The sequence below is a fragment of the Vulpes lagopus genome, chromosome 8, assembly GCF_018345385.1.
Source record: "Vulpes lagopus strain Blue_001 chromosome 8, ASM1834538v1, whole genome shotgun sequence".
Classification (NCBI taxonomy): domain Eukaryota; kingdom Metazoa; phylum Chordata; class Mammalia; order Carnivora; family Canidae; genus Vulpes; species Vulpes lagopus.
The window spans coordinates 119,267,453-119,295,346 of record NC_054831.1 but is presented as its reverse complement, the minus strand read 5'-3'; the positions used below and the strand labels follow the sequence as shown (position 1 = coordinate 119,295,346).

Here is a 27,894-nt window from a genome sequence, read left to right as displayed (position 1 = left end):
ACTCTGGACTTTTCATTTATGTGAGCCAAGAAATATCACAACCACCTTTTTATTTTTTTTCTAATTAAGTTGGCTCACTAAGTTTCTGTTACTTGCAACCATCTCCTTCCTACAAATGCCCTTCTTGGCTGAAGTGAGCCAGGGTGGGCTTGTGGCCAAAGGACCCTAATGAATGCAAAGGCTCTCCACGATCCAGGCACCCTGACTCCCCCAGGCTCCCCATCCTCACCTGCAGCCACACTGGCCCACATACCCCGGCTCCTCTGCCCACCTCCACGGGGGGCCTTCTGCATCCTTCCTCCCTTTGCTTACTGCTGCCCGCTCATCCTTCCAAACTCAGCTTGGCGAAAGGTCCTCCAAGAAGCCTCCAGAGCCTAGGGGTCTCTGGGACCTCCCTTATGTGGCGTTGGCCATGGCCTATTAAAATCACTCATGAATCTGTCTTCCTCTCACCCCAGACTGTGGGTAACTGGAGGCAAGTCTGACCCCTAACAGTCACCCCCAGCACCCAGCACAGGATCTGGCTCCAGATAGGCACTCTCCAGGTGAGTAGACTTCACACCTTATCTGGAGGGACATCACAGTAGTTACATGGCCTGTGACTTGTGATCAGAAACAGAGCCGGGTCATGACACTCTGCTGCAGGACGTGGCCCCTGTTTCTGGACGGAATGAATTCTGAATTCTGGGGCGGGGGCGGGGGGGCAGTGTATGTGTGTACGTATGTGTTGGGGGGAAATGGAGGCCGAGCTCCCAGCCCTGCCTACACCACAATTTAAGAACCACAGCAACTGGGTGCCTGGGTGGCTCAGTGGTTGAGCTTCTGTCTTCAGCTCAGGTCATGATCCTGGGGTCCTGGGATCAAGCCCCACGTCGGGCTCCCTGCATGGAGCCTGCTTCTCCCTCTGCCTGTGTCTCTGCTTCTCTCTCTGTGTCTCTCATGAGTAAATAAATACATTTTTTTAAAAAAGAAAAAAAAAGAACCACAGTAGCCAAAGAGAAGCGTGGCGCTGCTTTATTGAACCTTCTTCCCCATCACACACAAAGCAATTGAACAAAGGGGTGCCGGTGGGGAGCCTCTTACACAGCCCTCTCCTTCTGAACCCCCACTCCCAGATCCCAGAGGACCTATCTTCCCTTCTGCCACCACCGAAACAAGCCCCCCTGGCGGGGTCTGTGCCCACAAAGAGTTTGCCTGCTTTGACTGAACTGACATGTGGATTTAGTCCAGCAATCGGACCTGCCCGATGTCAGGGCTAAATTTCTGCATAAGCACAAGCATTGGGCAGATCAGAGGTGCCTCTGCCCGAATTGGCAACAGATGGGCCACCCTGCGGAATGGCCCGCCAGCTTGCTGCCGGAGACAGCCTCGCCTGACGCCACCCTCGTCACGGATCCCACTGCTGTGCCACTACACTGATTACGTGCGGCTGTTGTTGGTGACGATCGTCTGTCTTCAGCAAAACAATTGTGTGTTGGTCAGGACAGTTCGGTGATTGTAACAACTGTTATTTCCTGGAAGTAGCACTTGGATGGCGTTTGGCAACTGCCTGAATTTTCGTTCGAACTAACAATTACTCAGCCCCTCAGAAGTACTGAATTGACCTTAGTGGGCAGCCAGTTATTGGATTAGATTGAAGGGAACGGTTTGGGACTAATTTGATTTTTATTGTTGTTATTGAATTTTATCCCTGGTTTGAATCGACTGGTGGTTGGCTCTCCATAATTGTTGAAACAAGCAATCTGAAGAAATCGCACAGATGTGTCTGGCGGGGAGGACCAAGGCATGATGACTTGGCTGCGTTGCCGTGTGAACAGACAACGGTCTAAAAACCAATGCAATGGACTGTGGCTGTCTGACCCAGCTAGTTTCCCTGCACCGAGAAGGGTGCTTTTCATTTGTCAGCCACGCAGTTAAACTGGTCACGTTGAAGTGGTTTCAGCAAACTCACTGAATTCAGGACGATGAATGGTTTGAACAAGTGTTGGGGCCTATCAAAAATAAGCCGAGGCCTGTTGGACCAAATTTCCGAGAGACTCAAGGAGTCTTTCAGACTGAAGTTGACCCAGTTGTGAGCATCTCCCAGGCCCCACGGGAAAAGCAGGCCAGCGAGGGGGACACAAGCAGATTGTCCTGAAGTCAGCTGGGTGGGTCACCCAAGCTGAGGCGGCCACCAAAGCAGAGAAGCGGATGGTGAGACAGCTCTGCCCCTCACAGCACCAGGGCTGGGGCCTGGTGGGCGTCACACCTCTGAGTAGGGGGGTGGGGCTGGGCCCCCATCCGGAGTCTTGTATGGCAGAGACAGGGCTTCCTCGTAGGATGGCAGGACCACCTAGGAGCGACAGAGACATGGGGGCTAAGGACGGGGCCGGAAGGAACCAGGATCCCAATGTGGAGTCAAGGGGCTCCATCCAACCCCCACCTCCGGCAAAATGGTTGATGGTGAGGACCAGCACACCTTGGGTACTTCCTATGCTAGACACGGCATGCACGAGACAGGGGCAGTGTCTATTCCTATAGGGGACAGACTCATCTCTGCCTGTCAGGCTTCAAGCCCCCTTGTCGTGTTGACAATGCACCATTTTCCCTGGGAAAACCTTCTCAGTCCACATGCTTTCAGAATTGGTCTCACCCCTCAGGTCGGGGGTGGGACAGGCGACTTGAGTATGGCCATTCAAAGTAGAATTTCATCCTCCCTGGCTAATGTCATTGGTTTGGGATTTGGTTAGTGACCCCAACTGGTCCATCAGACATGCTCCTGGGGTTGTGGAGAGGGTAGGATGTCAACCTGGGGGTTTTGGCAGCCATTTTGCCACCATGAGGAAAAGGCTGCTTGAAAATGGACCCAACAAAGCAGAATCAAGAGACAGAGAGGATGAGATCACATCCAGGTGTCACAACTCAGCCAGCCTCCACGAGCCAGACCTCCATTGGACTTTGAAGTTCTGGGAGCAAATAAATTTCCTTTTTCCATGTAAGTCAGATTGAGTTGGGCTTCTGCCACTTGCAAACAAAAGAGTCTCCACTAATACAATCCCCATTTTATAGATGAGGAAAGTGACAGGGGAAATGTAAACCAGCTACACTCTTCCCATCATGTCTCCAACGAGCTGCTTCTAAGTGCACCTCATCCCTCTGCCTAGAAGGCCCTTTCCCCTTTCCCAGCTAACTTGCATCAGCTGACAGTTTGACATTTGGTCAAGTGTCACCCATTCCAGGAAGCCTTCCCTGATACCCCAGAGGAGGCCAGGTACCTCCTCTGTGTTCCCATTTTCCCCCATGCTTCACACTACATTGCAGTCCAATCTCTGTGTCTGGATTCACTCTGGGCTCTACCCTCCCCTAGGACACGGTGACATCTCAGTTTTCTCTGCACTCCCAGGGTTGGAGACTAGGCCAACAAAGAGTAAGAGGCAAAAAATGTGGAATGCATGAATGAAAGAACAGAAGCCTAGACTATCAGAGCCGAAAGAGACCTTCACATTTCTTCTGGCCCAATCATCTCACAAGTGGAGAAACCGAAACCCAGGGAAGGAGAGTCACCTACCCCAGGTGACGGGGTGAGTGGCAGGGCTGGGGCTTGGCCCTCCCCATCCCCAGGCTCACCTTGGGTAGCATCTTGGAGCTGCTATTCTCCTCAGCTGAGTTCATGTACTTCATGAGTTTGTAGCATCTCCACACGCACTTGAACATGTAGACCTGCAAAAAGACCCAGGTCAGACTATGCTTCGTTGACCGTTCCCACTGCCCCAGCATGCCTGGGACAGATCCTGGGCACTTCCTGGTTGAGGGGTACCTCACCTGCCAGCCCCAGGTGTTCTGAATATTGCTTTTTCCACTGCCCTACAGACCTAGCACAGAAGGGGGCTTTGGGGGCAACGGCCCTGCAAACCATTCTTCTCTGCCCCCTGAGGCTGGAAGCTCACTACCTCCTGAGATGGCAAGTGATGTAAGCAACTGCTTTCTCTTAGCGATTGATGGAAGGGCACTGCCGGGACTTCCAAGGCCAGGAGTGAAGAAGCCCCCAGGACTTGTTCAAGGAACAATAGCCAATGGGTCTCTCTCTGCCCCCAAACTGCCTCCTAAGGAAGGAGGTGGGTCCTGCCTTCTGGAAGTCTTCTTGTTTCATGGAACCCCATGGTGGGGACTTAGAGGCGGCAGGAATAAATAAAATGAATGTTAAAAGAATGAAGTAGGAAGCAGGTGAGAACGGTGGCCAGTGAGGCGAGTGAGGAACACAGAGAGAAGTCCCCTTCAAGGGGGATAAAGAACTGGAGGCGGGAGAGACAGAGTGTGCCGTGGGCCTTGGGGAGTCACCGTCCAGGACCGTGTATGACGCCAACCCGCGCTGGTTCCCCTAAGCCTTCAGGAAAGTTCTCATTGCCCTTTGCTGAAGAGGATGGTGCTAGGTCCGTCCTCTGAGGGAAGGCTCAGAGGAGTGAAGTTCCGTTTCCAGGATGGCATTAGGCGATGGCAGAGGCTGCTCGGGGTCCCCAGTAGAAGGAGGCAGTGACAGCCGGTTACACCCACACACACAGAAAGACTGGGGGGAAATGCGCTCAGATATCAGGGGCGCTGAGTGGCGGTGCATGGTGAGCTGATTGCCTTCCTTCTGGTCTTCTGTTGTTTCCAAATTTCTACAGTGATCCTACGTTACTTTCACAATTAGAAAAGAACATTCTTGAAAGCCCTTCTGTTGAGTCGACATCAGGCTCCCCTGGGCTTTGGGACTCTGGCTTTAGTTCTGGCCTCTAGAATCCCCATGGGGGTCTTTCCGGTACTTGGAGATAGCCATCGTGTCTCCTCTTTCCAAGCTGAATTGCCCTCGTTTCCTTGACTCCCTCAGATGGCAGAGTGTTCTAACCTTCTCACCCTGCTGGTTGTGCTGCTATTAACACACTCCAGTCTGTCATATCTCTCTTAGAATGGGGACCTGAAGTGGGACTCTATCTTCTGGGCCTGACCACCTCAGAGAAGAATAAAACCATTCCCCTCCCTCCTCTACATGAGCAAACCTCTAATAATATGACCTCAGGAGCCATCTACATGTTGGTGCCTGAATCATATAAAACTGTGAGAAGGGCAAAGCAATATTCATTCTGTCCCTTTCACAGATGAGACCCAAGGCCCAGAGAGAAATGGCTTGAAAGGAAACCTCATAGCTAGCAAGGGGAGAACTGGGACTCACATCCAAAACTCTCTGAATCTCTCCTCCTTCCCTGGATCAGGGTCTCTCTGGGTTATATCTTAAGTCCCTGACACCTGGATGCTGATGGTCTTCACAGATCCCCTCCCTCATCCCAAGGATCCCAAGTGGGGTCCAAGGAGCTGGTTTGGGGTGGGGGGGTGGAGTAAGGAGTCAAGAGCAGGGAGGGCATCAGTGGGAGACAGCTGGTGACACCCCTGCCTCCTGACAGTCTGGTGTCAGGGGGGCCTGGGCAGCGCGGGCTCCCCACCCTTCCCAGAGCCGTGTTCGGGGGGCCCTCACCTTCAGGATGAGGACAGTGATGAAGGCGATGGAGAAGATGATCATCATCTTGATGAACTGGCTGTGAGCCACACCCTCCTGGCTGGGGATGTAATTCTGCAACAGATTCAGGAGCCAAGTTAGTGCCTCTCCCCCCAAGGAACTCCTCCAGTGTCCACACGTGGAGGAAGACGTGGCGTGGCACAACCGCTGTCCCCGTTGATCCCTGCCACCGCCCTAGAGGCAGGCGCTACCAGCCATCGGCCACCTGCAATGGGCGAGCACACCGAGGGAAGCAGGTGCAGCAGATGCCCACCCAGCTGGCCCTTGCTTGGCTGGAGCCCCCACCCCCGGCTGCAGTGGGGCCTTCTCCAGAGGCGAGGCTCATTGACGGAACCGCCCAGGCCTGACATACCTGGGATGCACACCCCCGCTGTGGCAGCAAGACATGGTGGGAGTGGACCCTCCAGACCTAGTCAAGCCCTTGGACATCTGCAGCCCCATCCCCATTTCTGGGGAGACCTCATGAGAGGTGCTGAGTGTGAATGACCCAGCTGAGCCACTCCTAAATCCCTGGTCCTCAGAAACAGTGTGAGACAGCGACTGTTTACCATTTCAAGTCACTACATTTGACTGTAAGAAACGAATATTATTCTTTTTTTTTTCCTTAGAGAAAGTCTTCATTTATGTTTGTTTATTTGAGTGTGTGTGTGTGTGTGTGTGTGTGTGTGTGTGTGTTTATCGTGGACATCCTTAATTTCTTCAACTCTGATATTTCATTGATTCAAGAATTTCATCATGCCTTAACAATATGTATAGAACTGAGATATGAACTTCACAAAATCTTGACTATACTGCCACAATCATTTCTTTCTTTTCATTTTTGAGATTTTATTTATTTATTCATGGGAGACACAGAGAGAGAGGCAGAGACACAGGCAGAGGGAGAAGCAGGCTCCATGCAGGGAGCCCGATGTGGGACTCGATCCCGGGTCTCCAGGACCACGCCCTGGGCTGAAGGCAGACACTCAACTGCTGAGCCACCCAGGCGTCCCTGCCATAATCATTTCTAATGTTGAGAATGAGATGGTGGGTTGTGTTTAGTTTCTGTTATGCTTATGCACACTTTGGAGTGACATGCTAAATCCAACATTAAACCAAACAAATGGGATTATATAAAAGACGATGCAAAAGGCTCTATCTGGCCCAGATGTCCGTAGACAGATGAATGGATAAAGACGTGGTGCATATACATACAACGGAATACTACTCAGCCATAAAAAAAAATGAAACCTTGCCACTTGCAATGACGTGGATGGAAGTAAAGGCTGTTATGCTAAGCAAGATAAGTCAATCAGAGGAAGACAATTATCAGATAATCTCACTCCTATGTGGAATTTAAGAAGCAAAACGATCATAGGAGAGGGAAGGGAAAAATGAAACAAGACGAAATCAGAGAGGGAGACAAACCATAAGAGACTCTTCATCATAGGAAACAAACTGAAGGTCCCTGGAGCGGAGGGGGTCGGAGGGATGGGGTATCTGGGTGATGGACATTAAAGGGGGCACGTGATGGAACGAGCACTGGGTGTTATATAAGCCTGATGAATCACGGACTTCTACCTCTGAAACCAATAATACACTACATGTTAATTAGTTGAATTTAAATTAAAAAGTAAAATATATTTTTTAAAAGGCTCTATCTGAAGTGTTACATTATTTTGCAACGCTGATGTGTGGGAACAAGTCGTGTAGGCAACAAGTGAGCCTGGGAGTTACGCAGCCTGTCATTTCTGAATGTTTTTGTAGCTTCTCATGTATTGTGTGTGTGGTTACTCTGGTAAAATTATGCCATATTCGGGAAGGGAGGGATAATGACATACTGTAGTGGTATTAATGTGGAGATCCGCAAAAATCTGAGGACATATCTTTATAAAGACCAGGCTGTTTTGTCATCGATCAAAGGATGTAGAGGACCTGAAGAAGTCGTCTGGTCCTCTTTACTTATATTGAGTAGTGCCCTAAAACTGTGCAGAGAAGCCGTGGGGCCATACTGAGAGGTGTTGAGTGCCCCTCTCTCCAAGCATAAAAAACGAGTATTATTTTTGTGATGGAATTCACACAGCAGGGCTCCCTGTAGGATGGGGCAGGGCCACCCCTAAGGTCACACGTCTGCCCGGCTCCTTCCCTTTGTCCCGCCCCATGCTGTCCCCAGTCCTCCTCAAGTGTCTATCTGGGAGCTCTCGGCAATCAATCACTAGCACAAGCATCCTCCTCCCGGGCTCCATCTCTAGGGAACCTAAGCATGGAGGCACAGACAAGGGACACAGCTGGCTCACGGCCACACAGCCAGTGATGGGGGCGGGCCCCTGGCCCAGACTCACCATGTGGTTCATGGCCTTGAAGTTGAGATAGGTGGGCACTTCCATGTAGGAGCTGCAGAGGGTCAGGATGCTCAGACAGAAATCCAGCAGCTGCAAGGTCATCAGTGGGACCTTGGAGGGACCCTTGGGGCACAAAGGCAGGAGGAAGGAGACAAACCAGCAATGAAGCCCTAAGCTGGAGGTCCCGGTGCTGTTCGAGAGGCCATCAGCCAGAGACACCGGGGACTCTCCAGCCCACAGGACCCAGAAAGGAACGGATGCCCGCTTCGTGGACATTCCCGCCCTGGCTGGCAGGACCTGGCCTCTGCCCAGGGTCTCCCGATGCCCAGCCCGGGGCCAGCCACTCCCTAACTTCCAGGGCAACAGTTAGGGAGAGTCAGGGATTGGCAGCTCCGTCACTGGCATCCGCCCCGTGGATGCTCATTGTTGGCTTTAACCGACTGTATCTTCCTTCCTTCAACGTGGTGACAAAACAGGGACAAAGCAGAGGCTGGGGACTGAGGCGCACATGCCCCCTTCCCTGCGATGTAGTGCCCACAAGGCCCTGACCCACAGGGGCATCACTGGGCCCTCAGAGGGCAATCTTTCCTCACTTAATGCCCGTAGCCCACACGGGTGGCAGCCCTCACAGGTGCATCTTACAGACAAAGGAACTTGAGGTGATTGGATGGGTTTGGGCTCATCAGCCCGGGAGGGCCCCGGGGCGCCGCCACCGCACCAGCCTGAGCCCCTGCCCCCTCCCCAGGCTGGGCGGACTATGGGATGTGGGATGGGGCTGCATACTCACCACCCGGCTGCTCCGGGAGGCAAACTTGAGGTAGGCAGGCAGCTCGATGTAGGAGCCCAGCAGGGTGAGCAGACACAGCAGGAAGTCCATGATTTGCAGAGACAGGAAGGGCAGCAGGTACTTCTCCCGGTTCTGGAAGACAGGCCCAGCACTGTCAGGCAGTCTGCCGGGGAATGATGCCCCGTGCGCTCCCCTGCACCGGCAGCTCCTGTCCCTACCCGGGTAACACGGCTCTCTCCTGTCACCCCCTCCTGCCTTAGCTTCAGGTGGACCCATGCACCTTCCTCTGACTGAGGTTCTGGGATGGGGAGGAGGTAAAACCCAGGCCTTGAGGGCCAGGCGTCTTGGTGTCCCAGGACACACGAGCAAGGGTCCCCATCTACAGAGATCCAGGGCCACCGGGAGCTGGCTCTGACCCTGCTTGCTCTGAAGAACCCCACCAGGAGGGGCTTTGTGTCCATTTTACATCAGAGAGGACTTCCTAGAGGTGGGGACCCTGAGGCTAGATCTGGTGAGAACCATGGGGGAAACGGGGAGCGCATTGGAGGCAGAAGGGCCAACATGAGCAAAGATCCGATGGTGGCAGGGGAAGCCCACACTGCTGCAATGGTGGGACCCTTCTCTGTGGGGGCCACTCTTGGGGTGTGTGGTCATGGTCAGAGGCCCTGGGTGGCTGAGGCTGAAGTCCCTCTCCTTCAACTTAAAGCGAGTGACTACTGTGACCAGTATGAGGGCACATGAACTCGCCACTGGGGACAAAATCACAGAAAGGGTGGTTTTGTGGTTTCTCATGTGGCTGTCTAAAATCACTCAGGAGGCAGCCAGAAGAGCCCAGACTCAATCTCAGGGCCTTCTGGACCACCCAGTCCACTTTTCTAGCTGGACCATGTGCATCTCTGCACAATAATCCAGGACCCACCTTGCACAAGGTAAAGTCACTCTCTGGGGTACAGAGTTTCGAAAGGGTGCTGTTAGCTAAGGGAGTGATGAGGGGGGTGCTTTTGGAAGGCATTCCAAAGCAGCCCCTGATCCTTCCTTGCACCAGTCTCCTGGCCAGTGATTGCCAGGCCACAGGCTCCCTGGAAGAGGCCACTCTTGCTGGGTCCTGCTTTGGTGGCTGTGCAGTGAGGCCCTGGCTTCCTGCCCCCTGGGGGATAAGGGACAGACCGGTTCCTCTTCGCAGAAGACTGTGCTACAGCCTCCCTCTCTCTCTCTCTCTCTCTCTCTCCTCCCTCCCTCCCTTCCTCCCTTCCTCCCTCCCCAGCTAGCTGGGTGGAACTGAGCCACAAGAGTCTACCCGCCCCCCTGCTCTCTCTGCTCTGGTTCCTCTCACTGATTACAAAACCCACAGTTTTTTCACCTCCCCACATCTCAGAATGACCCTTCCTCTTTTCTCTACCAAAATTCCCTGCTTCTTGCATTTGCAGCTTCCAAGCATGAAGGTTAGCAGCTAGTATGACCAAAGTATCTGTGTGCGTGCCCCCACCCTGGAGGGTGCGTGTCAGCGGGGAGCCAGAGCCTCCAGCCCCAGAAGGCTGGTGTGGAAATAAGGCTTCCCAAACTGTCCTCAAGCATGAAGATCCCTGGGGCACAGGTGGGGTCTCCCAAAGCACCCACCTCCCACCCTCTTGTCAGTGCTGTTCACCCGGTGGGTGTGAATAAGAAGGGGGCAGGAGGATAGCTGAGGCTCCTGGCCAGCCCCCAGAACCTCCCCGACCCCAACCAAGCCCTCACCTTGACCACTCCGATGAGCAGGCTCAAGCTGATGACAAAGAGCATGATGATGAGCAGGAAGCTGGAGATCAGGTTGGCTGAAAGGCAAGGGACAGTAGTGAGGGACCCGGAGGTGCCCCCAGGACACCCATGCGGGTTCCGAGGACCACATTTTGGGAATCACTGGTGTCGAGGCCGTGACAGTGAGCAAGCCAGCCCAGACCCTGCCCTCCTGCAGTTCTCAGCCCTGGGGGACCACAGAGACAGCAAACACAACATTTCGGGTAACCCGGCTGCAGGGTGAGAGGGTGACCCCGGGCTGCTCTAGCCAGGGGGAGGCCAGCCTGTGAGCTGAGTGACCAGGAGCCCAGGCAGCTGAGCTTGCTGTGGTCAGCCCATCGGGAGCAGGGAGCTCAAGGGGGTGCTGGGACCCGCAGCCAGAGGTCGGCAGGGGCTGGATGCCACGGTGGGAGTTTCTGTTTTATTCCAGGGTGGTGGGCAGCCACAGACAGATGTGAGCAGGAGAGTCCTGCTGTCACCTTCCCAGGCCGGCCAGATTGACAAAGCACCTTCCTGTCTGCTCTCACACCTAGATACTAGGGTGGGGACAGGTCTCCATTTGCAGATGAAATGCCTGAGGCTCAGAAGGAAGAGGTGGGGCGTCAGACCTCAGCTAGTCTGCCCACAGCCAGGGCCCCTCCTCTCACCCGCTCCTCCCCAACCTGCCCTTCCCCACACCTTCCTTGCACCTGCCCCTCCTTGCACCTGCCCCTCCCGCTCCGGAGTTCCCTGGACCTACCGAGCCTGAGGTAGCCCGTCCGCCAGACCTTGCAGGAGGCCTTGCCATGAACCACCTCCACTAAGTGCTCGGTGAACAGCAACACACTCATGATCTGGAGGCAGACAGACCGTGGGTCAGTTCACAGCTCCACCCTGCCGCCTCCCACCCCTGGTGGCGGGCAGTCCAGAGTGGGGGCCTGTGGGGAGGCTCCTGGAGGAGATGGAAGGCCGGCAGGCGGGGTCCATGGGGCTCCTGGGGATAAAGTGTGGCCTGTACAGATAGACACCTCAAGCTCCTTCTTCCTTTCCCACCTGTGTGAGCTTGGGCAAGTTGCTCGGTCTCTCTGTGCCTCAGTTTTCCCATCTGTATGATGAGGATAGTGCCTGGAGCTACTTAAGAGGGTTATTATGAGGAGAAAGTGCACTTAGAACCACGCCTGATTCTCTCTAAAACCATAACTGTGACTACTGAAGGTCAAAGTTGGGGGTGGGGCGGCCCTGAGGGCTCTTCCACCAGTGACTGGGCCCCTCTTCAGCACCCCCTTTTACAACAACAGGCTCTGGGCATCATGGGATCTTTTTTTTTTTAAATATTTTTATTTATTTATTTATGATAGTCACAGAGAGAGAGAGAGAGAGAGAGAGAGGCAGAGACACAGGCAGAGGGAGAAGCAGGCTCCATGCACCGGGAGCGATGTGGGATTCGATCCCGGGTCTCCAGGATCGTGCCCTGGGCCAAAGGCAGGCGCTAAACCACTGCGCCACCCAGGGATCCCCATCATGGGATCTTAATCACAGCATCTGAGCATCACAGAGCTCCAGGTTCTTAGAATTATCAACCTAGCAGCAACTGATTCGTGACTCCCCAGGGAGCCCTGTCAATCCCATCCCCCACGGCCCCTCCATTTCTCCATCTGCAAAATGCAGATCATAATACCTGCTTCGCACGCAGAGCAGTACTGTGGCCAGATGGAATAACTCACTTAAAGCACCAAGGCTCGCTATTATGATTGCTGTTACCCCCATTGGATTGTAGGTTCCAGGCAGGGAAGGCTTAAGCCTCTCGTTCACCGCTCCAGCTACTGTAGTAGAGGATGGATGGGTGGATGGAGGGACGGGGTGGGCGGACAAATGAATGAGCCCCATCCAAATCTGATGGGTCCGAGTGTTGTGGCCCTGGTGATGGCTGAAGTCCAGCCACAAAACTGCAGCCCCCTTGGAGGGACGCTTCGGTGGCTCAGTAGGTTCAGCGTCTGCCTTCAGCTCAGGTCATGATTCCAGGGTCCAAGATTCAGGCCCATGTAGGGCTCCCTGCTCAAGGGGGACTCTGCTTATCCATCTCCCTCTGCCCTCCCTCTCTCTCTCTCTCTCTCTCTCTCTCTCTCTTGCTCTCAAATAAATAAATAAAATCTTTAAAAAAAAAAAAAAAAAAGGCCTTGGAGGTCACCTTGCCTGTGCCCTCTGCCATCCAACACAGGACTCTTGTGCCAAGCAGCCTCTATTTAAATACTTCCAGCCACAGGAACTCGCGGTCTTCTGTGTGTCCATGTCCCTGCAACAAGCCTCCTTCCCTTCCCCCACCGCTACACAGAGTTCTCCAGGCACCATCTGCCTGTACTGAGAATCACAAGACTATTTTCTTCCTTGTAGTGGATGTTCTACCTCTATTAATACGGCCGAAGTTTACATTGGCTTCCTGGGTGGCCCTGCACTAGAACTCACACTTAACTGGCAGGCACCCAAACACCAACATCATTTTCTGCTTGCTGATTGGGTTTTTTTCAGCTTAGACGCAGGTCTCTCTATTTTTTTTTTTTAAGATTTTATTTATTTATTCATGAGAGACAGAGAGAGAGGCAGAGACATAGGCAGAGGGAGAAGTAGGCCTCCTGCAAGGAGCCCAGTGTGGGACTCGATCCCAGATCCCAGGATCACGCCCTGAGCCGAAGGCAGAGATGCTCAACTGCTGAGCCACCCAGGCGTTCCTAGACGTAGGTCTCAGTGTGTCCTCCTGCCATGTTACATTATGTTCAGGGGGGCAGAAGAGACCACACAGAAGAGTGACAAAGAGCTGAGCTCCAGAGTCAGACAGAGATAGATTTGAATCCAAGTTAGTATGTGACCTTGGGCAACTCATTTCACCTCTCCGAGTTTTCTCATCTGGAAACTGGCAATCACTGCATAGAGTAAGGAATAAATTGCACCATATTTGCAAAGCACTGAGCCTGGGGTGCTCAGCAAACCAATCTGCGTTTGACTGATGTGAGCTTGCATGCGGTGGCAGAGCCAGACTGGAGCAGGGCCCTGGGGGTGGGGTGGGGGGTTGGACATGGAGCTCACTCTAGCTGCCCCCTCTACCTGGTGCAGGGTGAAACAAAAACAGCTTTGTTTCACCAAAATGTTGAGAGCAGCCCAGAGCGGAAGGCTGATGCTGTGGGGGCTGTGGCTGAAACCCACAGGAAACAACCCAAGAGAGAAAAGCCGCTTCCTCAGCCCCTGAAGCCTGGGGCCCCAGCCCCTCCCCTTCCCAATTTCACCTTTAATGAGGGAAGGAGAAAGGGAAGCAGAGGACAGATGCATCCAGAACAGGACAGGGCACCCTGTGGGAGGGTGAGTTCCCCACCCCTGGGGGTGTACGAGCAGAGCACAGGTAAGACATGTGCTAGTGGGTCAGCTTAGACGGGCCAGGTGTGGCAAGAGAAGACTGGAAGTCCCAAGAATCCAGAGTTGTCTGAGACCTGGAACGAAGCTCAGAATCAGACAATTCCAACCTCCAGTTGCTTGAAAGAGCCTCTGCCCATGTATTTTATAAGCGCCCTCTGCTTGGTTGATAAGCTCAGAGAGGTTAGGTGGCTTGCCCAACGACATACAGCAAGTTAGGGACAGAGTGGAGACTAGAGTCCCAACCTCAGAGCACTCTCCTGGCACCTTGGCACCCACCCCACTCCCCCAAAACATCTCAGAGCCCCTGCTAACCTGCACCCCAGAGGGTGCAGGTATTTTGATCATGTCCCTATGTCAGTAAAACCTTTTGAACACACTCCTCTACAGTTCTTTACTTCATAATTATATGCATGTGCTACCATTCAGCTTACCATGAACATCGTAAAACACACACACATACACACAAAGTCCAGACGTTAATAGGAAATATAGTTGAAGAATTTGGAAATTCTTTTTTTTTTTAAGATTTTATTTATTTTTTCATGAGAGACACACAGAGAGAGAGAGGCAGAGACACAGGCAGAGGGAGAAGCAGGCTCCATGCAGGGAGCCCGACGTGGGACTCGATCCCAGGTCTCCAGGATCACACCTTGGGCTGAAGGCAGCGCTAAACCGCTGAGCCACCCAGGCTGCCCCAGAATTTGGAAATTCTATCACTGTCATCCTGAGGTCCCAGTGGTCCCCTCGGGCATCACCCCACTTTACAGACTAATGCTAACCCACAGCTGTCTCCAATCCCTCAATTCTGGCCCCTAACATCTCTCGCAGTTTTGCCATTGTGCCATTAGTATCCCAGCTACGGCCTCCCAGCTCCCCGACCATATCCTATGACCCCGAGAAGGGGAGGGAAGCTGAGGGACGTTTGCACACCCTGACTCCATTCCAATGATCTTTCCAAACCTGGCGGAGGGACTATTCTGAATACCCCCACCCCTACTTCACAGATGAGTGAAGTGAGGCTCAGAAAGGTCCGGTAACTTGTCCTTGGTCTCCAGCTGGTAAGGTGTAGGGCCAGGATTCAAGCCCAGGCCAATGGACCCTAGATTTCATTCCAGCCAGTCCTTTCAGCACCTCCCAACCTCCTACCTCCTACCTCTGCCTGAAGCTTTCACCACTCCCAAGCTGGCGCCCCAGCAGAGTCAGAGGGGCACCATCCCCTTCCCCCACACACATAGTTTGTGCCAGAGCAGCAGGTGCTAGAAGTTGTCCTCCTTTTGTAAAAATCCCCTGGGTTTCCTCCATTTCTACCTTCTCAACAGTTGTGTAAGGGGAGGGAGATAATTCTTTTCCCGTTTGCCAGGTGAGAACCCTGCAGGTCCATAGAAGGCAGGAATAGCCCTGAGGCTCAGAGCCAGGCAAGTACTCAGCTCCCGGAAAGTACTCAGAATCAGCCCTCTGCTGGCCCCTAATCTGCAGGAGGAAGATGGGAGTCTCAGTTCCCTAGGAGATGGGATGGAGAGGAACTAACACTTGTTGAGTACCTACTGTGTGCTCAGACCTTGCACACACAAGCTTACATCACAGCCTCCCAAAACCTTGCAAGAGAAGCAACATTTTCCCCCATTTTACAGATGAGAAAACAGAGGCTCAGAGAGGAGAACTCACATGGCCCGGCAGGGATCTGAACCCTGGTGCTCTCGGCCCAAGGGCCCAGGGCTCCACCCAGGGCTGAGTGGGTCTTGCCAACCATCTGCCCTCCCTCCCCAGCAGCTTTGGATACCCCTAGCTCAGGAGCCAGCAGCTGGGGCATGAGGCCTCCTTGCCACCTGCCTCACTCTGTAACACTGGCCAGTTCCTGGTTCTGCCCTGCCCTCGGTTTACCTTCTCTGGTCAATGAGGAGAGGCACCCCTTTTGCATCCAGGGTCACTGGGATGATTGAACTCCTGCAAACTATGGCATCTCACACCCAGGTCACCCAGGATGGCCCACCTGGAGCTGCACCCTGCTCATCAGAAGGCCCTCACTGCTCCACCCAAGTCCCTAACCAAGAGCCTTTACAGTTCCTGGAAGGTACCTGGCTTACCTATAGGGTATGCTGGGGGAGGCCCGGAGCCCCCTGGCATCCAGTTGTCCCAGGCCCCTGGCCTTCATCTGCCCCTCACCCCACCCCCACCCCTGCCGGTACCCACCTGGACAGAGAGCTGACTTCTCCTGGAGCTTTGAGGGTCTGACTGGACCGTGACCCACGAGCTCCTGGGACAGGACAGGGCTCCCACGGGCCTGGGGGACAGCAGCAGCCACTCATCCTCCTCTCCCCCAGTACAGCATCTCCCAGGGCTTTCCCTCTTCAGCAGTGAGGTCGGGCGGAGTAGAGCTAGGGTGTTTGGGTCGGGGGATCCCAGGCCCAACCCAAGCTCCATGCCCCTGAGCGAGCCACTGAGCTCTTTGAGCCTGTCTCCTCATTGGGGAAATGGGGACAATTACCAGAGACCTGCCTCAAAGGGCCACTGTCAGGTCAAATGACACGCTAGCACAAAGCCAGGCATACAGCAAGTGCTCCTTAGATGAACATCGTTGGGGAGGGTTCACTAATCTGTGTAGGTATTCATTCACTCCTTCTGTTCGTTCATCCAATAAATACTCTCGGAGCACATATTGGCTCCAGGCCCCGTGCAGACAAGCCACTGACCCTGGCCTGGTCTGCAGGTGTCATGGTCCCCGGGGGGAAACCATGGGTTACCAGTGTGTTCAGAGTCACAACAAGGGACATGCAGAGGACAATAGGTCCCTGATGAGGGGGTGATCACCACTATCTGGAAGACTCGGGGAGGGTTTCACAAAAGGAGATGGTTGAGCAGGGTTTTAAGGGCTAAGTAGGAGTTTCCCAACAGAGAAGAGCAAAAAGCATTCCAGGAAGAAGGAACAGTCTATGCAGAGGCCCCAAGGCTGGCAGGTCAGACCCAAGGAAACTCATGGGCCGGAGTGCCTCTCCGTGAGAGGCAGGACGTCACCAGCGCCCAAGGGAGACGCAGTGGCCAGCCCAAGCCCACGCAGGAGGTCTGCTGCTGAGCCTGCATTAACCTCAGTCCTGAGAGCAAGCCAGGGCTCAGGCTACAAGACCACATCAGTGCTGACCATACTCAGCCCACCTCCCCATCACTCCTGCTCCCCATTCCCCTTTTGCACCTCTTCCCTCTGCTTCTTCCTGGTTTCAGTTCCCATTCCCATCCCCACCCCCTCCCTTCTTTCTCAATAACAAACACAACCTTCCTAACCTCAGCAAGGGGGGAAGTGGCCAGGAAGCCAGGAGAATTTCTGTTTGCCTGGTGGCTCTGAGGAACCACCAGCAGCTTGAGCTGAACTAGAAGTAGCAAAGTCAGGGAGGGTGGGAGGAAGGGGGCCGCCACCGAATGTGGCCCGGGCCGTAGAGGCAGCGATCCTCCAGGCAAATGTAGTGGACAAAATGCTGGTCAGGTGGGACTGACCGTGACGGCCGAGCTGCAAGGTGGGCACTGGCTGTCGTGTCGCCGGTTCTGGCATGCTGGTGACTGCTACGATGACATGGGCAGCCGTCATAGAGGTGACCACGGCTGTGGCAGGGGTGGCAGTGATAGACGGAACCCTGGTGGGCACCCTGGGAAGTGGCGATTGACTGCAGTCATAATTCGGCCTTGACATTCATTGTTGCTAATGTTGACAAGGGTGGTGACCTCTTGATATGAGAGCGGTGACTACGATCATGGTGATGGTGGTTGGCGACACGAGATCCCCAATTCTGGGGCTCAAAACCACTTCCCAGCCCAGGAAGGTGGGCCCACTGTCTCGGATCTCCCGGACTCAGGATGCAACTTCCCAGAAGCAGGCAGGAGGAACTCCACCCTCTGAGATGCCAGGGGGCACCATTCACTGAGACCCCCCCTCCGGAGGTGAGCACCTGCTAGGCGCCAGCCGGTGCAGGGCACCTTCCTAGCCTTCCACTTTATTTGCTCCTGGCAAATCTATGAAGTCAGATTGCCCCCCGCCCCCGCCTCACTTATGTCAGGGGAGAGCGAGGGGTGGTGGGGGAGCCTGGGTGTGACTTGACCGAGGTTGCACGGGGAGCCAGGCCCAGGCATGCCCTTAGCCCTTCCTCAGCAGATCATGCAGTTTGCAAAATGGGAAGTGGGTACCTCTTCCTGCCCCTCTCCCTTTTCAGGACTGCTCCACCCTGACCGTGTGTCCTCCGACTCCAGGGACCTAGGGGCCCAAGGAAGGGCTGCTGTGCACTTAAATCATTATCACCACCAGAGGCGGTGACATTGGTGTCATCACAGCCTCACTGAAGCCCACCCCCCCAACCCGCCCACTCTGTTTTCCCTGGGGGCCCCTGGCTTGTCTGGCAGGAGGGTGGGAGAAGACAACCAGATGCATCAGCGTCAAGAGGAAGCTCTCCTCCCCCACCCTCTCCCCCGCCACCCCATACTTCCTGTGGAGGCTTATCTAGACAACTGGGTGGGGGCCGTTACCCCCCCAGCACTATCTCCCCAGTCACTGCCCCAACCAGCCTCAGATAGTGTCTGCAGGGCCCTCCCGGAGCCCAAGCCCAGCTGCGGCCCCTGCCTGGCCCCAGAGCCGGCTCCCCACTAAGGCTGCTGCCCTGCTGCCCTTCCCTCCACCCCTGCCCCCTGCACTATTCACTGACCCCTCCGCCTGGCCACTTGACCTCTCTGTGCCTCAGTTCCCTCATCTGTAGAACAGAGAGAAGCATCCACCCCCTCTCGAGGCTGCCGTGAGGAGCTGATGAGGTGACATGTGTCTGCTACCAAAGACAGACCCACTCGGAAAGACCCACTGAGCAGCAGAAGTGCTTGTGTGTGGACACCAAATCACAAGCCCCCACGGCCCTGGCCACTCTATTTGTGACAGCCTCAAGCCAGAAGCCACCCTCCCACAGAGGGACAGTCAAATACATGGTGGTATATTCTTGCAATGAAATAGGATGATGGGGGAACCCCGGGTGGCTCAGTGGTTTAGCGTCGCCTTCAGCCCAGGGCATGATCCTGGAGACCCGGGATCGAGTCCCACATCAGGCTACCTGCAGGGAGCCTGCTTCTCCCTCTGCCTGTGTCTCTGCCTCTCTCTCTCTCTCTCTCTCTCTCTCTGTGTGTGTCTCTCATGAATAAATAAAATCTTAAAAAAAAAAAAAGAAATAGGATGATGGGGGGTCGGGGGGCGGGGGTGGCTGCACACAGCAACACGGAGGAAGCTCACAGTGTTGAGAGAAGGAAACCAGACACAGGAGCACCTGCTGTGTAATCTCATTCCTGCCTAGTTCTAGAACATACGTTGGAGGCCAGTGGGGTGAGAGTGGCGATGAGGGAGGGGCCTCTGGGTCTGGTCTTGTCCTATTTCTCAAGCCGGGGAGAGGTTACACGGGTGCGTTCACTTTGTAAAAGTTCATCAAGATGCACACTCGTGATATGTGAATTACGCATCCAGGAAAGGTTTGCAAAAGTAAAATAAGACACAGATTAGCTGGCACCTACTATGCGTCAGGCCCTGGAGATCACAAAGATAAATCAGATTTCTGGGCCTCGTGGCCTGAAGACAGGATCCATGGGGGCCCCAGGACTTGGGAGTGGGGAGCCGCCCTGAGACGGGGGCAAAGATGGGGAGTTCAGGGGCCCAGGACATGGGGCTCCGGGAAGGCTTCTGAGAAGCAGTGAGTCTTAGAGTTCTTGTCCTACGGGCAGTGGGGAGTGTGTCAGAGGGAAAGGCAGGAGCAAAAGCAAAAGTGAGGGTAAGCCCCATGCAGGAAACTGCGAGCAGTTTCTCTTGGGGATTGTGTCCTGGGGGTCATGCATGTGCCGGGCACCCAGGAGGCCCCCAGGAAAAGGCAGCTGCCGTGTGGCTGGACTGGTAGAGGGATATAGGAGACATGGGGGAACAGGGGGTCCACAGAGCAGGAGGCTTCAGGACTGGCAGGGCCAGGAGAAAGAGCACCCCAGGCAGAAGGACGGCTGTCCAAAGGCGGGGAGCTCCAGAGAACACGGATCAGATGGTGCGTGCCTCAGTTTATCACCTTGTAGCGTAAGAACTGCCGTGACAGTAGCACTGCGTGGGGAGTGGCCTGGGCTGTCTGGGCAAGCCGGGGTACCATCCTCAGAGCCCCCTCCACCCCCGCATGTGCCCTCTGCCCTTCCAGACCTGCCCCCGTGAAAGAAGACAGCATGGCAAGCCTTTCGGTGAAATCCCCGGGCCCAGTGAATCCCAGGGGCCTCCGCCATTCAGTGGTTGGGTTTGGGGGAGGGGGGGAGGGTCATCAAATTTTCCCTTATAAGAGGCCCCTTTTGGGAGGCTCGGAGTCATTCTCCACGCTTGGCCCAAAGCCCCATCAGCCTCTACTTCCTGAGTATCTGGGGATAAACTCTGTGTCCATACTATTCCCCCAAACCATCAGTTCCCTATTTACCTTCAGAGTGAAGCCCCCCCACCCTCCCCCGAGGCTATGACTATAACCACTGGGCTCGCAGGAGAGGCCCAGGCCTCCTTGGGATGCCCACATCCCTTCATCCTCACCTCAGGCCAGTTCTGTTATTCCCACCTTCTCCCCATTTCGTGGGTGAAATCGAAACTGCGTCTTTCCTTGTGGGCTCCACATTTCCACCAGCCAGTCCCCCGGGATCTTACCGTCGATCCCTCCCCCATCACTGCCAAGAAGCGTGCCCTCCCCGCCACAGTCTGGGCCATGAGCAGGACCCCGAGGCTCCTGTTCCTTATCGACCATGGGCTGCAAAGCAGACTGGCTTCCCCAAGCCCCTTTCTTCTCCTGCCAAACGGGGGCTCCAGTGTTAGTTGCCATTTGTGGGGCGCTCATCAGGTGCTGGGTGTGTCTCCACCTGGTTTCCTGTGAATCTCAGAATAACCCTGCACTTCAGGGTCACTAGCTCCCATTTGACACAGGAAGAAATTGAGGCTGGGGTGGGGAGGGATGCCCTGGGCTCACAGCAGGGCTGTGGCCTGGAAGGGCAGGGAGTCAGCAAGCTCCCCTGTGCAGCCTCTTGCTCAGCTTCCTGCCTCATTAGGGCTTCTGTGGCCCCCTTCTCCATGACGGTCCTGGCTCTGGGTCTGCTGGCCTGGGCTTATATCATAAGCCCCACTTCCCAGGGAGGTTCAGGGTCAGGATGCTGACAGAGAAGCCTCAGCCCATCCAGACTCTGCCCGGGGCCAGTCTCAAGGGGCCCCCAGACCCTGCTATAGGGGGGACCCCCTCTTCTCAGCTGGTGCCTCCCCTCACCATGGCCCTCTGACTCAGTGGGTCCCTTCAACCCCAATGATTCCTGAAGGCTGGGACCACCACCCACATCCCATTCCCAGAAGCCCCTTCCTTCCCTTCCCTTGGGCCTGAAAAGCAGGAAGTGGGGAGAAGAGAAGGCCCAGCCTGGCGTCTGGCCTCTCCTTGCCCACTCCAGGGTGAAGACCTCCATCACTCAGCCCTCCAGGCCTGGTGCCACAAGAAATGTTTCACTTTGCCCCCAGAGGACCCTGCGTGCAGCCCCCACTTGGTCTGGTGGCACCCATGGTCTCCTCAAGGAGCTGTGTGGGCCTCCACCATTTTATAAGCTAGAGGATGGGGTGCACATCCCAGAGATTAAGACCATAACTCAGTTCCAACGAGGGCCCCGGGGCCATGGCACTGGAGTGAGGCCACAACTGCCACCCTACCCCCACCAGCCTCTTCACACCTTCAGGAAGGGCACAGACCAGAGCCTTTCTGCCCCACATGGGGGCATCAGGCGTGAAGGCAGAGGTTCTAACAGACTTTCATCTGGGACTTTCCCCACCTGGCAGTTGGGGCCTATTTTTAGGCCCCAAACACATGAGCTTTCAAAGGTATGGTTCTGCTCCCCCAGCCCACTCGGCACCAGCCTGCAGCTCCTCACTCCGACAGGGCCATATCAGCTCAATACCTCAAAGCAATCACCCTTGAGGCAGAGACTACCAGCCTCAGTTAACAGAAAAGGAAACTGAGGTGCAGACAGCAAAGGTGCCTTCCTGCTCGAGATCACATCATAGGTCAGTGATGGAGACGGCGCTGTGACTTTCAATCAATCTCAAAATGGAGGAGAACGAAGAACCCCCCACCCCTGGTAGTCTGACAAGGACAAATCAGGAGGGTTTTCTGGAAGAGAAAGCTTCCTGTGAGCTGGACCATAAAGAAGAAATGAAGACTGGGTGAGGGAAGGGCCTCCCAGACAGACGGACCACCCCAGCGCATGGGCCAGGTAAGAAATTCATTTGTTCACTCACTGGCTCATTCCTCGTATCTGTGCTGGTAGCAACCACCCAGAAGGAGCCCCCTGCCCTACCTCCCTGTGACCTGGAGCAAGGCAGGAACATTCCTGGCCCTCTGCTTTCTCATCCATAAAATGAGAGGACTGGACCAAGCAGAGATCCATCCTTTCAGCTCTGAGGCCTAAAAGAAACGAGGACCTTGGTCCAGCTTCCCTCTGCTACACCTCACAGCCATCCCTCCCTAAACCCCAGCAATGTGAACTTTCTCAGTGTTCCAAACATCACATGGTCTTTCCCATCCCCAAGGCTTTGCTCAAGCTGCTCCCTCCCCAGCAGCCCCAGGCACATGTCTGCTCATCCTTGGCACACCAGCCCACCTCCAAGAGCTGCTTCTGCATCCCCACCCTCCACCCCAGACTGGGCTGAGACCCCTCATCTGTGCCCCTGTGACAGCCAGCACTGTTGTCCACCCTAACCACTGTCACTCAAAGCCTGAGCCGATGAAGGCACAGGCTCTGACGTGTCAGGCCCACACCCTGGCCCTGGGCTTGGCACAGAAAATGAAGGTATGTTGGAGAATTGATCTGCATTAAGGACAGACTCCTTTAAATAATGGAGGTTGCTTTACTTTTTTGTTCTGGTTTTGCCAATTTAAAAAGTATCATACTGGGCACCCCGGGTGGCTCAGCGGTTTAGCACTACCTTCAGCCCAGGGTGTGATCCTGGAGACCCGGGATCGAGTCCCACATCAGGCTCCCTGCATGGAGCCTGCTTCTCCCTCTGCCTGTGTCTCTGCCTCTGTGTGTGTGTGTGTGTGTGTCTCATGAATAAATAAATAAAATCTTAAAAAAAAAAAAGTAGCATACTAGAACAATCAATAAAGAAAGTAGCATTGAATTAGAACCCAAACTATGAAATAAATATCCATGAGTTTCTACTGGTATAAATAAATCATTTAGTTTTATAACAAATGAGAACAGACAAATCTCCCATGAGAAATTCCAAATATCCCAAATATGTTATAGCTTGTCTGCCCTCAAGAAATAGCTCTCTACTCCTTAAATGACCTTCTTCCAGAAAGGACAGTATGGGGGTGGGGGGGCATTGGGGAGAAACCTGACAAACATGACCTTCACCAGGTGATCAAGGTTACCATCAACAGTGACAAGACATGTCGGGGAGTCCACACCTTTGATATGATGTGCTGAGGATGGCCCTTTACCTCTGCAGTCTCCTCCCAATAACACTTTACCCAAACCCATCCAAGAGAAAGTCACCAGACAAGCCCCATTTGATGAATATTTGACAAAATGTATGACCAGTACTCCTCAAAACTGCCAAGGTCACCCCAAACAGGGGAAATCTGAGAAACTGTCCCAGCCAAGAGGAACCTAAGGAAGCATGAGGATTAAATGCAACGTGGTATCCTGGATAGGATCTCGAGACAGAGGAAGATGTTTAGGGAAAAGCTGAGAAAGTCTGAGTAAAGCATGGGCTTGAGTCAGGCTATTGATGTGGACTCATCGATTGTGACTCATCGACTCCCAATCCGGGGGGAAACCAGATGAAGAGCATACAGGAACTCTGTACTATGTTTTCACAATAATTCTGTAAATCCAAAACCATTCTAAAATTAAGTTTACTTTAAAAAGTAGTACATGCTCGGAGCGCCTGGGTGGCTCAGTCGGTTGAGTGATCAACTCTTGGTTTCAGCTCAGGTCGTGATCTCAGGGCAGAGTCAGTTTGAGAGTCTCTCTCCCTCTCCCTCTGACCCTCCCCCTGCAGGGGCTCTAAAAAATTAAAGAAACAAACAAATAAATAAATAAATAAAATTATCTTTAAAAAAAAAGGTAGTATATGCTCATGGTACCAAATACAGAGAATATAGGAGTGCAGAAAAAAAATTAGAGCTTTCACAACCCTAGAACCCAGAAACAGCTAACATTAGCCTCCTTCCCTCCTTGCCCTAAACTGGGTATAAGCTTTTCATCATTAATGCATTTCTTTTTTTTAATATTTTGTTTATTCAATTGAGACAGAGAGATACATGAGCAGGGGGAGAGGCAGAGGGAGAAGCAGGCTCCCCGCTGAGTGAGGAGCCGGACAGACGTGGGGCTCCATTTCAGGACCCTGAGATCATGACCTGAGCTGAAGGCAGACGCCCAGCCATCAGAGCCACCCAGGTGCCACTGGACGATGCATTTCTAATGCAATTCTAGGCACCCTGGAGAGGAGATGACGGAGAAAGAGATTTCTGGGCAAAAGGCTCTTCTGGGGCTCCCCACCTCCTACCATTGACTTAGGACGTGCTTTGGGTTCCCAGACAAGCCAGAGCCAAAGAGGCCAAATTAAGAAAGCTATTTGACCCTCCTACACATGCAAGTTTGAGTCAGAAATCACCCATGACTGAGCAAACCCTCTACACAAGCCCAGCAGAACCCTGAGGAAGGCCCTCTGGCCCTTGGACATGGGAGGGTCCTCCCATAAGAATGTCCCCGATGACCAATAAAGTGTAGCACTGTCTTTGGACACCAAAGACCCAATTTAATCCTCCCCAGAGACACCAAGTCCACGAATAGCTCTCAGTATGCAGCTGTCATCCATGGCTGGCTCCAGATGATGACAATCTGGCCATCAACACATCTGGACAACAGCTTCTCTTTTTCCATCCAGATGTTAGAGCCCCTGACAGCACACCTGCCTCCTGACTGCTGGGTCATGGGAAACCCCCTGGCACCTGCCCTTTCTGGGAAGGAGCAAAGCCTTCTCCAGAGGTTGATTCCCCCTTGGAACCAACCAAGGACCTCAGAGAAGACTGCCTGGGCTGGTCTTAACGGTTTCCAGGCTCCTCTGTTCCCATGCCTTCTGCTCTAGAACGTCCCGTGGTTCCCCCTGGTTCACATTACTGACAGTGGCTCTCAACTGGGAATGATTTTGTCTCCAGGGGACCCTTGGCAACCTATGGAGGTAGTTTTGGTTATCACAACCCGGGGAAGCTATGAACACCTTGTTAGAGGCCAACGATGCTGCTAAACATCCTACAATGTGCAGTTCAGTCCACATGACAAAGAATTTTCCAGTCCCAGATATCAAGAGTGCACTACAGTGATGGTCCAGACTCTTCAGCTTGTTACTCTGAGCTCCTTCCACCTCCTGCACCCCAAGCTGAAGCATCCTGGTTGGCCTGTGTAGTGTCCCCTACACAAGCCACCGTCCCTCAGCCTCTACACTTTGCACACCTGTTCCTCCCCATCCATACAACCAAACTCTACTCCTCCACCAATGGTACGAACTCCAAAAGGCTGCCCTGATCACTTGCCCACACTTTTCCTCCAGCTCTGTGGGCAGGCACCGATGTTGCTTTACCATGTACAGGTGAGGACCTCAGACAGTGCGGTCAAGAAGAAGCCTCAAGAGTCACAAAGTTTGGGGTTTGCAGGACAGCCACCAGGCCCCCGCAGCCTGCCTGTGGACTTGGCCTGGCCAGCACAGGGATTTCTTTTTCACCTTGAATCATTCACCGACATGGAAACATCAGAAAACATGACATAAAAGCCTGTGTTTCCTGCCTCTCTAAATGTCAGAAGAACAGCTCAGACCCACATTCCTTTGTGGCAATAATCAGCGGAAGCAGAGACCAGCTGCCAGAACAGAGCCAGGACAGGGCCCCTCAGGTCAGCGCAGGTCCCTCTGCCCCTCTCCACTCACTTGCGTGACCCATCTGGCCTGGAAACAGGTTGGCATTTGAAACCTCTGAGCCAGGGCCCCTGGGTGGCTCAGTGGTTGCACGTCTGCCTTTGGCTCAAGTCATGATTCCGGGGTCCTGGGATAGAGTCCAGCATCAGGCTCCCTGCAAGGAGCCTGCGTGTACCTCTGCCTGTGTCTCTGCTTCTCTCTGTGTGTGTGTGTGTGTGTGTGTGTGTGTGTGTCGTGAATAAATAAATAAAATCTTAAAAAAAAAAAAAAGAAAAAAGAAACCTCTGAGCCAGTCCACATCCCCACCTGTCATTTTTATAAAGGGTAAACTGAAACCCAAAAGAGAAAGTCATCCTGGGGCACAGGCCAGGTAGTGGCAGAGCTGGGGTAAGGGCCCAGGGGCCCGCTTCCCACAGGGACCCCTCTGCGTACCTCACTGTCCTTCAGAGACTATTCCACAATCTCAGAGCTTGAAGGGGCCCTACGGGTTCAGTGTGGGGACAGCCAAGGTGCCATTCACATCTCTCAGGATCCCTCTCGTGCTGGCAGGAGGTAGGTGAGGCAACCTCTGAGCAACTCCCCAAACCAGCACTCTGGGGTCTGACAGCTTGACTCCGCGAGGTGGGGGGGGGGGGGGGGGGGCACAGCAGCCGGCGCTGGGTCTGACGCACACTGGTGACAAACATTTCCTCTGCGTCAGGGGCTGCCTCTGTGCCTTGTAGATAGGAGCTCAACAACCCTATCAGAGAGGTACTCTTCTGCTCCGCGAGGAAACCGGGTTTCAGAGAGGTGAAGTCAGTGGCCCAAGGCTGCACAGCTAGGAAGCGGTGAGGCCAGGATTTGCATGCAGGAGAGCATCCCAAGGCTGTGCACTGACCACTGAGCAGCACCACCCCTCTGAAGGCCTCAGCCCTGCCTGCCCGGCCCCCAGAGACAGGAAGCAGATGCAGCCAGGCTGAAGCAGTTTACAGCAGCCCACCACAGAATGCCAGATTTAGGCTAATTTTGAGGAAGCCCTTCTAGGCTCATGAGAGAACTGTTAACCACAGGCCCTGAGTCACCGTAGGAGGAAGGCGTCTGGGTCTAGGGCAGCCCGTGTGGCTGGGAGTTGTGCGGTGGTGGTGGAGGGTCTGGGAAGGACTGAACAGAGACCCTGACTCTTACCCACCGAAACAGAGCAGGGAGCCTCTGGCCCCAGGGGGCTGTGGCTCAGCCAGAGTCACTGTGCATTAAAAGAAGACAGGGGCTCCTCACCGGGGCTGTGCACACCTGCTTCCCAAGGGGAGCCACCACCAGGCTGCTTCTCCTCAGGTGGCCGCCCCCGAGTGGGACCAGGCAAGCCACCCTCCCCCTGGGCACAGGACCTCAAGTCCTCTCTGGTGGAGGGAAGGCAGTGGTCTGCCGAGCTGTCAACCCAGAGGATTTGGCCCGTCCCTCCCTGCTAGGAGCACAAGGGAGAGATTCCCACCTTCCTCCCGGCCCAGGCCCCCCACGGAAAGAAGCAGCCTGCACCGGGCAGGGCCTGACTCCACGCCCGGGCAACAATCCCAGCCCACACCTCTCCAGAGCTTCCTGGCTTCCACAGCACGTTCCCGGCTGCTGATCCATTCGAACCTTGTAGCTGCTCATTTTGCCCCATTTTACAGAGGCCAAAACTGAGCCTCGGGAAGACGGTGAGTTCCGCTGGCTGGAAAGGAGGACCCTTCTCCCAGCCCTGCTCCCACTGCAGCAGCGGCCGCAGGGCCCCCTTCCCAGCCTGACCGAGGGGGCGACTGAGGCCCCAGGCAGGGAGAGGATCTGTCCAGGGTCCCACGGAGAGGCGGAGGGTGGCGGGCCTCCCTCTGCGGGGGTGGAGGCGGGCGGCAGCGGATCGGGGCCCTGCTCTTACACACGCACGCACCCACCCAGCCTCCCGCACCTGCCCACACACTCACCACATGGTAGATGGCCAGGGCGGTGGTGGCGATGCGGACGTTAAAGCAGCAGCAGGTCTGGCGGACGGCAGCCGTGCGGGGGGCCATGGTGCCACCGACCCTGCTCCTAGGCACTGAGGGGGAGAGCCCAGCGCCTGGAGCAGGGCAGAAAAGGGGAAGCTGCCGGCTGCCCTCCTCACTTCCTTCCTGCCCCT

At 54.5% G+C, this 27,894-nt stretch overlaps 1 protein-coding gene across 1 annotated transcript; it reads right to left on the bottom strand.

The window, feature by feature from the left end:
• Positions 1-998: 998 nt before the first annotated feature.
• Positions 999-27,894, bottom strand: LAPTM5 (lysosomal protein transmembrane 5). Its single transcript, XM_041767909.1, has 8 exons — positions 27,701-27,894; positions 11,151-11,244; positions 10,373-10,449; positions 8,639-8,770; positions 7,852-7,974; positions 5,489-5,584; positions 3,607-3,699; positions 999-2,332 (listed from the first exon to the last, which is right to left on the bottom strand). The coding sequence occupies exons 1-8, from the start codon at positions 27,785-27,787 to the stop codon at positions 2,243-2,245; spliced, it is 792 nt and encodes a 263-aa protein (XP_041623843.1). The 5' UTR covers positions 27,788-27,894; the 3' UTR covers positions 999-2,242.